This window comes from Gobio gobio (assembly GCF_949357685.1).
Source record: "Gobio gobio genome assembly, chromosome: 8".
NCBI classification, from domain to species: Eukaryota; Metazoa; Chordata; class Actinopteri; order Cypriniformes; family Gobionidae; genus Gobio; species Gobio gobio.
Window position 1 is genome coordinate 25,133,497 of NC_137114.1, and position 13,117 is coordinate 25,146,613.

The window sequence follows — 13,117 nt, forward strand, 5'->3', positions numbered from 1 at the left end:
ATAGAAGTTTTATTTTTGGGTGAACTATCCCTTTAACTCACTGTCGGCCGCTTGGTAATTAGGCCTACTTTAAAAAACAAAAACTTTAATTTAACAAACTAAAAAATACTTTAAAAATGTTTCTATATTAACTTAATAAAGAAACAAAACTATATATAACTACTTTGACATTAAACACAAAACTTAACTATTTTAATGGCTGCAACAATGTGTAATAGGGAGGATAAAAAATAGAAAAAAATACACGGGCTTCAGTCGGACTCAGGACGAAAATTTTGATAAGCTGTCAGACACGGGCCGGGCTAGGGTTGGGCTAGGGCCTAGATTTGAGGCCTGTGCAGGGCTCTAACACACTCACTTTGGCTCAAGAGTTAGGGACACTTAGGTTTCAAAAGCATATAAATGTTAATCCTGCAAGAAAAATAAATGTTAGTTATGATTAATTAAAAATTACATCACCTTGTCATGTCCAGTAAGATATTTTAAAATAAATTAATACTTTTATTTTGCAAGGACACATTATATCGATCATGTTAAAAAGTGACTGTAAAGACATTTAAAAATAAATGTTGTTCTTTTTAGAAAAGTCATATTAAAGAATGATTAGGGCTGCACAAATTTTAACTGGTACCATGTGCTTTGGGTTTGAAATCAAATTTAAAACAGGGTTGCATTCTTTGCTGATTTTCAACCCGCTTTGTATTGTTACAATGTCGGTAGCATATGTAAATGAACAATGCTTACTCGTCACCATGTTACCTGGACATTAAATTCACATTTATTTGTCACCAAAGGTCTGCCAGATGATGCAAAACGCATCAAAATGTGCACTTTTGACAGCCCCAGGGCTTTCGTGAAAACTTCAGATTATACTTCCGCATTTTTGTCACCCACAGATAGTCAGATCGACAGAGGGTTATTAACAGAGAGTTATTGTAAGGGTAGGTTTATCGCTAAAAATGTTATCATACTTAAACAGCATTATGGTAAAAATGGAACACTATGGCAACAGCTTTCGTACCTGTTTTGCTTCGGAGGGTTGGGCAGAACTGTCAGAACGGCAGTTTCTTTCAGTTTTTCCCCTCTGTTTGGCCTAAAACACTGTGTTTGTGAAACACTGTGTCGGTGAAGTACCCCTTTTAAATGCAGGATGTGTGTTTACTCAATTTTTACTCAATTCAGGATGAGAACCTCCATGATGTTCTTCAGCTGCTTGTGGCCCTCATGTCTGAGCACCCTGCCTCTATGATTCCTGCATTTGACCAGAGGAACGGCATCCGGTAAGAAGCCTCGTACTCCACACAGAGTCAAATTTCATTATATTTCATCTTGTCTCCCATGATGGAGTTGATACAATCATGAATTATTCACAAGACTCGACATAGGAATTGCAATGATATTTTCATATTTATACATTTTTTTCTGACAAGCGGGATAAAGCTCACATCCTGCATGTCAAGCTAATGAAATATAGATGGATTTGATAAAGTTTGGGTTTGGCTCAAAATAACTGATATGACTTTGATGAACAGCTTCATGGTGGTTTACACAATGCCATTTCCTCTCGAGTATTACTTATTATTGTCTGCTAAATTTATATTTTTTTTATAATCTGCCACTTGATGCATTGAAAGAATGAAGTGTTTGGCACTTTCCCACTGGTTCCTGTTTTAACATAATATTTAGTAAATTGATTCATAATAATTCTCTTTTTAGTTTTAATTTCACTTCATTTCTTTCCAGGGTGGTGTACAAACTTCTGGCTTCCAAGAGTGAAAGTATTCGAGTTCAGGCTCTGAAAGTGCTGGCATATTTTCTCAAACACTTAGGCCACAAGTGAGTACATCCATTCTACTCTTTTCCAGAGTCACTTCCACATACAAAGTATTCCAAGAGTCATTATCTTTTCTCAAGTGAATCCGACAAGGTGAAATTTGTGGTTACATAAGGACAGAGTCCTCAAAACAGAGTTCTTTGGATTATTTGAAGTATTCTCTAGATGGCTCCAGGGCTTTTTTAAAGAAAGGTACCTATAGTGAGATTCTCTACACATAAGCCTCCTCTTTTAAGTAATGCGTGGTTGGGTACCTGTATGTTGATATTTGTGAGTGTGTATCTATGTAGGGATGTAAAATGTATTTTTATATTATAGTTATAGTATATATATATATACAGTATATGAATCATAATTTGTAATGACTATTTTGAATATTAAAATTTTGGTAACACTTTATTTTAGGGTCCAATTCTCACTATTAACTAGTTGCTTATTACCTTGAATATTACTAGGATATTGGCTGATTATTAGTACTTATAAAGCACATATTAATGCCTTATTCTGCATGACCTTATTTATCCCTTAATCCTACCTAAATACCTAAACTTAAACGCTACAAAAACTACATTACTATCTATTAATAAGCAGTAAATTGGGAGTTTATTGAGGCAAGAGTCGTAGTTAACAGTGAATATGTGTTCCCCATACTAAAGTGTTGTCAAAATTTCCATTAATTAAATTCTTATTTAATTAGAAACTTGAAAGATGGAAACCAAAAGATACAACTATTCTAAAAAAAAAATTATTTAGTCTCGCGTCAGTGTAAAAAAAACCCTGTCACATTATGTAAAAACTCAAAAGTCTCTAAACTGATGCTCGGGATTTGAATCGAATGAGCCACAGAGCTGATAAACGATGAACGTGACCTCCTGTCATTTGTGTTAAAGTAGCAAATTGTGACAACTCGATTCTCTGTACTTTTGCATTACATAATCCGTCCTTGTTGCCCTTACATGTAAATAATGTAAAGCATTCCTTGCCACTGATAGTAATGCAAGTATATGTGCTGCGGTACTGAACACTAACAAAATTATAAAGGCCATCCAAGATGTTTTTAGAACTTTACAAGCCCACTGACATTTGCAGAATTGTACAGCAGTTAGCCTAGAGTGCACATAAAACCCACATTTGCTTTTTGTCATCATTAGCTTATCCATCGTTGAGTGGTTACCATGCTGCATGCTCACAGGCACTTTAAAACATACTTGGTTCCTGGTTGTCATTTTACTGTACAGTCCCCATTTGTCTGCACTTGCTGTTGGGCAGGACTGCATTTAGGGGGCTTAGCATCCTGGCAGTACCTCAGCATGATGTGCTGCTGGGTACTTTGTGATTGTGAAAGTCACAGCTCTTCCAGTAAGAGAGTGCAGAGGTGGTTGCTTTGTTATTCTGTGCGGTAAACTGAAGGTACATGACATCATGCAAAAGGTGCCAAGCTCAGTCGCTATCAAGGCCTGTTCCTGCTAGCTTGACATTAGCTGTGAGATGTATGAAAGCCGGCATTTCAACTGCAGTATTTTTTTCTTTGTGTGTGTGTGTGTGTGTGTGTGTGTGTTTTGTCACAGGAGGAAGGTGGAAATAATGCACACAAACAGTCTCTTCACACTTCTTGGGGAACGACTGATGTTGCACTCCAACACACTGTCGATAACTACATACAACACACTATACGAGGTAAATTAAAACAGATTGTTCTGTTCTGGATGTAGATTGGTCCATACAGTATTACAGTTGTGCTAAAATATGCTATTTAATATTTTTTTTTAAAAAACAACTGTGTAAAACTTAATTTGATTTAAAAGATATATAAATAATTCTAAACAAATATAAAAATATGAATATGTAAAATATCTTATATTGACCAAGGCTGCATTTATTTAATTAAAAATAAAGCAATATTGTGATTATTATGATTTTAAATGTTTTCTATTTTAATATATTTTTACTTGTAATTTATTCATGTGAATTTTCAGCGTCATTACAGTCTTCAGAGTAACATGATCCTTCAGAAATCGTTCTAATATGCTGATTTAATGCTCAAGTTGCATTTATTATTTGTTGAAAACACCTGTGATGCTTAATAGTTTAGTGGAAATGGTGATACTTTTTTCCGGGCTCTTGAAGAATACAAAGCACAAAAGGGCATTTCCCTCTGTGTTTCTTTAGTTAACTAATAGTTCCATTGTATATCCACTACACAACATATTTGAGTAGAGTTTTCGGTTCAGTTTTTTTAAGCCATCTTTATAATGGATGCTTAATCTGTTCTAATAATGTTTCAGAGTAATTAACATTCATAAATCTCATTTTATCCATTTCCTGTCTAGATTTTGACAGAGCAGGTTTGCACACAGGTCGTCCACAAGCCTCATGCTGAGCCCGACTCTACTGTGAAGATCCAGAACCCAAGTAATTCTTTCTGTCAGCCCATTTATTCTTTTTGTGGTCTGGTTCTAATACATTTACTGTAATATACGGAAGTGAAAAGTTTGCTAGCGAATGATTAAACATTTGCTTCTACACATAGACTTCAGCCAGAGATGCCATTCTCATTTGTGTCAATTGTGCAAGCTCATTGGTTCGCATCTGTGTCAATCAGACAAAACTCCTCTTTGATTGGCTGAGTGATTAATGCATGTTCTTCTATTGGTTGTTCTCAGTGATTCTTAAGGTGGTGGCCACACTGCTGAAGAACTCCACGGCCAGCGCAGAACTGATGGAGGTGCGGCGTCTCTTCCTCTCTGACATGATCAAGCTCTTCAGTAACAGCCGTGAAAACAGACGGTGAGGGTCTCTTCCGTTTTTGCCCCATCCCCCATGACAGCAATTAACTGCCTAGTGAACAGATCAGAATTAGAGCAGGAAAAAGTGACGTTCTCTCTTGTTGTTTTGTTTAATGGGCACCCCTGTGACGCTAAATAATCCTCAGAATTCTCACTGTGTTTCTCTCACAGCAGATGTTTCAGTGACACATGCGAATCCACACCATTTTCACTGCTGTCCTATGGCTGTTGGTTTTCTTTTTCTTCTCTCGAAAGCCGTATGCAGCGTGCTCCTCTGTGCAATCACAAGTCTGGCAGTCAATCAGTCGACCAGTGTGTGCTGAAATCTCAATTGGCTGTTATTATTACTTTTCATCATCTCCATCATTAAGTTCTACAGTGAGCCAATCAGAACTGAAGGGAAGAAGCTTTTTAGACTTGATGAAGCCATTACGTCTCCAAAGTGCTTTCCTAAAACGTCTGTAAACAGTGGCTGCTAACTAGACCAGATATTGGTCTTCGCTATTAATGGAGTAGTTAATCTAAAAATAAAATCGTGAAATTATTTACTCGTCCCCATGTTTTCTCCATGCGACTTTCTTTCTTCTGTGAAATGAAAAAGGAATTATGAAGACTTTGCTGCTGTCACGGTCACAGCCATAACACAAAATAAGGTCAGTGCAAAAGGCTCGGTCCAATAGGGGAATTTATTTAAGGCCAATAAAGGCTTCGATATACTTCAAGCGAATTCGAAACGCAGTTCGAAGCGAAGTTCGAAGAAAATTTTGTTCCGGCTGCTAAACACCTTCGTACTACCATTGGTCCATGACGAACGTAATATTTCAGTTACCTCAAAATAGCAACGCGCCAACAATGCGCCTGAATATACCTCATTTTCAGAACAGCACACCCATGGGCACACAAATAAAAATGGTGCAGGACGTGAAAATGATAACTGTGTCAGGCTGAAACTAGCAAAAAACACTTGTCACACCTTGCGCTGCATTGCGTTGGGTGTATGATAGGGCCCAGTGAGTCAAGAACCAGAACCAGTTAAATTCTTAAACAGACAGAGCTTCATTTACAAGTCAAGTCAAGTCAACTTTATTTATATAGCGCTTTTAACAATGTAGATTGTTTCAAAGCAGCTTTACAGTGTTAAACAGGAAAATAATGCAGCATAATTTTATTCAGCTGTATAGCCATTCTGGAAAAAACGCTGATGTCATCAGTTCATTTCAATTATCATACAGTGACAGTGTGGGCTTTAGATCAATAATTAGATCAGTAATTTAGTTTAAATGGTTAATTTAGTTTATTAATTAGATTTATTTCAATGTTTAGTTGAAACGTTTCCCCAACTGAGCACGCCAAGCCAGAGGCAACAGTGGCAAGGAAACCAAAACCCCATTAGGTGACCTAATGGAGAAAAATAAACCTTGGGAGAAACCAGGCTCAGTCGGGGTGCCAGTTCTCCTCTGGCCATTACAAATAGCTTTAAAAGCCTGCATAGATTATAGAGACAATTGGTGCCGAATGTTTCTACTTACGATGCTTTAGGATCAGTTTTGTGAACTTGTTTGGCTGATTTATTGAAAAGAATTGACTCAAAAGAACAATTTGCTCACAAACTGGACGTTTTTGCACATGAACCAAAGAAAACCATTGCAAATGTCCAAATTGTTTGTAAAAAACAAATTAAACATCGATCTGGTGACTTCTGTATGCTTTGAATATAATGCAGAATTAGTATGGGCCACTTTTATTATCCTTTTTGTAGTTTGACCAATCTTCAAAAATGCTTATTTTGTGTTCGACTGAAGAAAGATGGTTGGGTGAGTAAATTATGACAATTTTCATTTCAGGATGAACTAATCCTGTAGCATTGGTTTATACGCCATAGTTTAACTTTTGCTAGCCGATAGGGATGGGTTAGAAATTAAATCATCCTTACCACAATCTTACAACCCGGAGTGTTTTCAGCAAAAGGAACAAGCTTAATTCATTCCGCCTCAGCCAAAGATCCATTTATTATGCCACAATGCACTGAGAAAAAAAATGACGATGGATAACACAAAGTGCTTCAGGTGTTATTCAAATAGCTGCCAGTCATTCTTAGTGTTACCTCGCAGATCTGAAGTGTAATGGAAGTTGGGGCTGAAATTGCTTTGTGTTACTTGTCGGTTTGTGAATTAGGTTCCACCTTTGAGTGTCGTTTGAGGATGTTAAAAAAGATGTTTGCGGAGGAGAGAAGGGTTTAACACAAGTGACTGCCGCAAGCTTAATCCATCTCATTTCTTGTGTGACAGGTGTCTGCTGCAGTGTTCCGTTTGGCAGGACTGGATGTTCTCTCTCGGCTACATTAACCCTAAGAACTCAGAGGAGCAGAAGATCACTGAGATGGTTTACAACATCTTCCGGATTCTTCTCTACCACGCCATCAAGCATGAGTGGGGCGGCTGGCGTGTGTGGGTGGATACGCTCTCCATAGCCCACTCCAAAGTAAATAGACTACATAAATACCTCTATTTTTTAATTGAATTCGAATTGAGGTAGCAAACAGGATGCAGAATTTAAATTTAAATGTAATGAAGTATTATTAAAATTCATATATCTGTTGTTTTAAAATAGAAAAGCAAAGTTAGTCAAGGCAAACTTTAAATGTGGGCTTGATAAAACCTTATTTGAGAGGATAGATAGATTAGGTTCAAGAAGCCTAAATTTGTCCCTACTATTTGTTTGCCAGGTGACATATGAAGCTCACAAGGAATATTTAGCCAAAATGTATGAGGAATACCAGCGACAGGAAGAAGAGAACATAAAGAAAGGAAAGAAGGGGCTTGTCAGCACCATTTCGGGGCTTTCTGCCCAAGCTTCCGCCATCAAAGGCACTCTAGAGCTGGACCCAGATTCCCAAACCCAGACTCCAGAGAGTGAAGCGGATGAACCAGAGACGACAGATCCCGGACGGAACCTCTTGTCTGAATCTAAGAGTTTGAATGAGGAGAACCCAGCATCAGGTGTCCATGTGGAAGTTCATGACCTGCTTGTAGATATCAAAGCTGAGAAGGTTGAGGCCACAGAGGTGAAGATGGACGACATGGACCTCCTGCCTGTCACAGAAAATGGTGGCTTGGTGGAAGTGGACTCTCTCCTGGATAACGTCTACTCGGCTGTGGTGGAGAAGCTGAACAGTAGCGTAAACAGCGTGCTGGTACCCACAGCGAGCCTTGAAGACAAAAGCTCAGGTCCTCTCATCACCCTGGCTGACGAAAAAGATGCCATTTCCAGCAACAACACCTTCCTCTTTGGCACAATGGCAACCAGCTCGGGGGAAAACCTCCTGCCTGAAATGGGACCATCTGAACCGCTTCCGCTTTCAGGAGTGGAACCTCAGGTCCACACCAGCACTAGCGCAGACCTCGGGCTTTTGGCTCTCATGACCAAGAGCTCGAAAGAGTTGGATGCCAACCCAATGGCTTTGGAGGATGACAGCTTTAAGATGCAGTCTACTTTGAGTGGTTTCAACGTCTCTGAAGGGGAAAGCCTGTCTAAATGCCCTGGGCAGATCGAGACGGTGGCAGTAGAGCTGGAGCCAGGGGTTTCTGGGGTAAAGAGCACTGCAGATGTTACCAGCACCACGTCAGACACTGAGAAATCAGATGATGGCAAAGATAAAGAGATTAAGAAGATTCAGACTACTACTACGACACAGGTAACTATGGGTGTTGGTACTGATGAACTGTATACACTAACTTTTAAAATAATATATATATGTTGTGACCCTGGACCACAAAACCATAAGGGTCTTCTTTTTTTTTTTTTTGAGATTTATACATCATCTGAAAGCTGGAAAAAAAAGCTATCCATTGATGTATTTGTAAGGACGGGACACCATTTGGCAGAGATACAACTATTTGAAAATCTGGAATCTGAGGGTGCCAAAAATTCAAAATATTGAGAAAATCGCCTATAAAGTTGTCCAAATGAAGTCCTTAGCAACGCATATTACTAAAATATTAAATTTTTGATATATTTACTGTAGTACATTTACAAAATATCTTCATGGGAACATGATCTTTACTTAATATCCTAATGATTTTTAGGATATATATTATATTTCTTTATTTATTTTTTAAATATATACTTTTTCAAGTATGAATGCATTAAATGCATAAAATCTTGAATAAATGTTGTTCTTTTGAACTTTCTATTCATCAAATAATTACATTAAAAATAATATATATATACACTATATTTTCAAAAGTTTTGGGACGTCTGCCTTTACATGCACATGAACGTTAATGACTTCCCATTCTTAATCCGTAGGGTTTAATATGGAGTTGGCCCACCCTTTGCAGCAATAACAGCTTCAACTATTTTGGGAAGGCTTTCCACAAGGTTTAGGAGTGTGTTTATGGGAATTTATGACCATTCTTCTAGGAGCACATTTGTGAGGTCAGGCACTGATGTTGGACGAGAAGGCCTGGCTCGCAGTCTTCGCTCTAATTCATCCCAAAGGTGTTCAATCGGGTTGAGGTCAGGACTCTGTGCTGGCCAGTCAAGTTCCTCCACACCAAACTCGCTTATCCATGTCTTTATGGACCTCGCTTTGTGCACTGGTGCGCAGTCATGTTGGAACAGGAACGGGCCATCCCCAAACTGTTCCCACAAAGTTGGGAGCATGAAATTGTCCAAAATGTCTTGGTATGCTGAAGCATTAAGAGTTCCTTTCACTAGAACTAAGGGGCCAAGCCCAACCCCTGAAAAACAAGGCTTGGACGAGCTGCTCGGCCATGAAAACCCATTCCATGAAGCTCTCTACACACTGTTCTTGAGCTAATCTGAAGGCCACACAAAGTTTGGAGGTCAGAAAGTTGAATATATGTTAAAATACCACTAACAGTTGACCGTCTACTATTTAGTAGTGAGGAAATTATGAATCATGTGACACTGAAGACTGGAGTAATGCTGAAAATTCAGCTTTACCATTACATGAATAAATTACATTAAAATATATATTAACATAATAATAATAACATTTTACAATATTACTGTTTTTACTGATTTTACTTAATCAAATAAATGCAGCCTTGGTGAGCATTAGAGACTTCTTTCAAAAACATCTAACTTTTGAACAGTAGTGTACAGGGCTTGACAATAACACTCGCCAACCCACCGAATGCAGGTGGATTTCAGCAGTGGTGTGTAACGCAGTGGTGTGTAGCGCAGTTACTCCAACTAGCCACTTTGGCAGGTTGTATTGTATATATAATACAGGCCTATACGTTTTTCAATTGTAGTCTTTAAAAAGGCGTCTGAAATAATAAACTAAGTGCAATGTAGTGTTTATAAAAATATTGATATCAATACTGAAACGCTTTCAATACTAATTTTCAAATATTGTTGCTGTTACCAGGTTTGAATTTCAGCATGGGATTGTGTGTATTGTGCATAATGTTACTCATTCTTAGCAGATTTTGTGCTCGCACCCAAATACCTGCTGTCACTTTAAGACCTGATGCACCTTTTTCTTTCTTAACTTTTCTGTTTATGTTCACTTAAAACATACTGACTGTGTTTGCATAAATACTCGCCAAGACCATTTTATGTACCCTTTTTTTTTACTTTATTGAGCGTTTCAGTTACAGTTCATTAAACACATGTTAAATCACATACTCCTTTTAACTAAATTGAAACAATTATGAAATGGCAGGGGGGGGAAGTAAAGTAAAAGTAAAAGGTTAACATTAAATATATGAAGCCATTGTTTTGGCCAACTGAAATTTTAAAAATTTGAGAACGCAACTCAGCATTTTAATTAAAATAAATCTTAATTATATAGTTGATAAATGTATGTCATTGTGTTCAGTTTTAACCATCAACTATTACTAAAATATGGTGATGCTGTATTTGAATTCAACATAGTTTGAAGGACAATTATTTTAGGGTTTACTTGACATCTTTATGACTGTCAAAACTGCTTCTGATGTGTTATGTGATGTATTGAGGACCCTAGAGGAATATGCAGTTTGCAGCTTGGTAAAACCAGCTTGAAACAAACACACAAAAAATCTTGCCTCAAGAAATGTCATAACTTCAACTGCAACCTGCATTTTCTTACAGCTGACTTTCAATAAATAAAAGTCTTTAATGTTGCTTCCAGCATGAAGGCTTTTTTTTAGGTCTTTTGGAAGAAAGAACACAATCTCTCCTCCATGCCATGAAATATAACTGGAAAGTTTACACAAACGTATTCATTATTACGCCTGTCCTAAACAGTCAATGCTGTTTAAGTTTTGGGTTTTAAAAACATTGGTTTGCTTGCAGAGTTTGCACGGCCGTTCCGGTAGTCACCTGGATAGAGATCTGCGGGTGGATCTGGGCTTCAGAGGCATGCCAATGACAGAAGACCAGCGTCGACAGTTCAGCCCTGGTCCCCGCACCACCATGTTCCGTATCCCGGAGTTCAAGTGGTCCCCAATGCACCAGCGCTTACTTACAGATCTGCTCTTTGCACTAGAATCAGATGTACACATTTGGAGAAGGTCAGTGGCTACAGTATACTCCAGCTTGTTCATTTGACATGAACAAAAACAAGACAGTGAGGGATAAAAGTACAAATCCGTTTAGTATGTCATACTTTACATTTGAATTTCCACGTACTACACATTTTTGTCTTACTAGAAATTTGTGTAAAGATTTCTGTAATTCTGTGTCAGATATATGTCAAATAATAGCCTATGCTGTCTACTCTCATTATTGGATAACAACAAAAATCAACTTGTCCTTATTGTGATGTAAATCATTTTTTCTTTGTTTTTGGCTTTCTTTTCCTCACCCTCCTTTTCTCTTGCCCCTCATAGTCATTCGACAAAATCCATCATGGACTTTGTCAACAGCAACGAGAACATAATCTTTGTGCACAATACCATTCACCTGATCTCACAGATGGTGGATAACATTATCATCGCCTGTGGAGGAATCCTTCCCCTGCTGTCCGCCGCTACCTCGCCCTCTGTGAGTGTGCCAGAGCTTTGACAATACTGCCACCAAGTGGTCATCATAGATTACTGCAAGCCAAGCTGTTCAAATATAAACATTCAAATTACAGAATGCCTCAGGCCGGATGCTACCACATTGTTACCTTATTTGAAATATATTCTTTACTGTTGAGTGTGTTTTAACAAAGTTTTTCTCTTTATTTATTTTTGTTAATGCCAAGAATACCAAGGTTAGTATCAATACATCAGTTTACAGTATTCAGAATGTTCTGTGGTTCATTTCCATTTTCTCTCAGTCATCATGGATGCCATACTTTCTCATAGCACATATGAATTATACGTAAAACTTTTCTTTTTCTTTTAGTCTATAGTCTTTTTCTTCCCTATTATGACGTATATCCGAGTGAAACAGCTTATTGAACAAGAAAACATGTAGGGCAGGACTTGATTTTGTCCATCAGGAATTAATTGGATTGTTGGATTGTTGTGGTTTGCTATTGGTCGATCTCATGGGAGTGACAGGTTATCCCTCCCTCATGCCAGTAAAGTAGGGATGTCGTTGGGAAGGGGGAGGGAAAGTTATTTTGAGTAAAGATAAGGAGGACATATGTATTTTTAAAAAAATTATAATGTGCACGGATAAATCAATTATACTATGTTCGGCAATATTCCATAAAACAGCAAGAATTGTCATGGTAACTTTACAAGAAAAACATGGTTCACAGCTTGGTTCACAGAAACTACTTTCCATTTAGTAGTTTTCATTTTAAACCTGCTTAATATCTCTTGTAATTTTAGTCTGTTAAGGATTTAGTCAATAGAAAAGTAATTATTTTTTGAATTGCTAATGTATTAATGAAATTACACAAAAAACGAATGCGAGTTCTCACGTAGGTGGGCTAATTGGATGAATTTCATACACATACACTAATGCTTAAAAGTTTGGGGTCAGTAAGAATTAAAAAAACATTTTTAAGTGTCACAGTTTCTACAAAATTATAAAGCAAAATAATTGTCAACATTGATAAGAAATGTTTATTCAGCCTAATAAAATGATTTCTCAAGGATCTTATGACACTGAAGACTGGAGTAATGATGCTGAACAATCAGCTTTGCCATCACATGAATAAATTACCTTTTAAAATATATTAAAATTGAAAATATATATATATATATATATTTAAATTGTAATCATATTGCACAATACTGTTTTTACTGTCCTTTGACCAAACTAGACTTTAGACTTCTTTCAGAAACATTGAAAAATCTTACCGACCACAAACTACTTTTGAATAGTGTAGCTTGGTCAGAGAGGTTTGCACTCATTTTGCTAGGATTAAAACTCTTAAATGTTAAATTCCAGATCTAGATGTCAAAAGATTGGCATTAGCAATCATACATCCTTCAAAGCATCTTCCATAGCTTTGCATGACCTTTTCGCATCCTGGTTGAAACGATGTGCTGTGTTTTGTCACATTTTACCCAATCCACCCTAAATGTTTTACTTTTGCACT

General features: G+C 37.4%; 1 protein-coding gene across 1 annotated transcript in view; it reads left to right on the top strand.

Moving 5' to 3' along the window:
• nbeab (neurobeachin b) overlaps positions 1 to 13,117 on the top strand; it is a gene marked incomplete at its 5' end in the record, with an annotated part of 373,184 nt that overhangs the window by 154,208 nt on the left and 205,859 nt on the right. Inside the window, 9 exons of the mRNA XM_079823731.1 lie at positions 1,183 to 1,280; positions 1,744 to 1,836; positions 3,403 to 3,511; positions 4,165 to 4,246; positions 4,498 to 4,621; positions 6,909 to 7,101; positions 7,346 to 8,314; positions 10,930 to 11,147; positions 11,466 to 11,619. Coding sequence (XP_079679857.1) covers positions 1,183 to 1,280; positions 1,744 to 1,836; positions 3,403 to 3,511; positions 4,165 to 4,246; positions 4,498 to 4,621; positions 6,909 to 7,101; positions 7,346 to 8,314; positions 10,930 to 11,147; positions 11,466 to 11,619 — 2,040 coding nt within the window. The remainder of the gene's footprint in view (positions 1 to 1,182; positions 1,281 to 1,743; positions 1,837 to 3,402; positions 3,512 to 4,164; positions 4,247 to 4,497; positions 4,622 to 6,908; positions 7,102 to 7,345; positions 8,315 to 10,929; positions 11,148 to 11,465; positions 11,620 to 13,117) is intronic.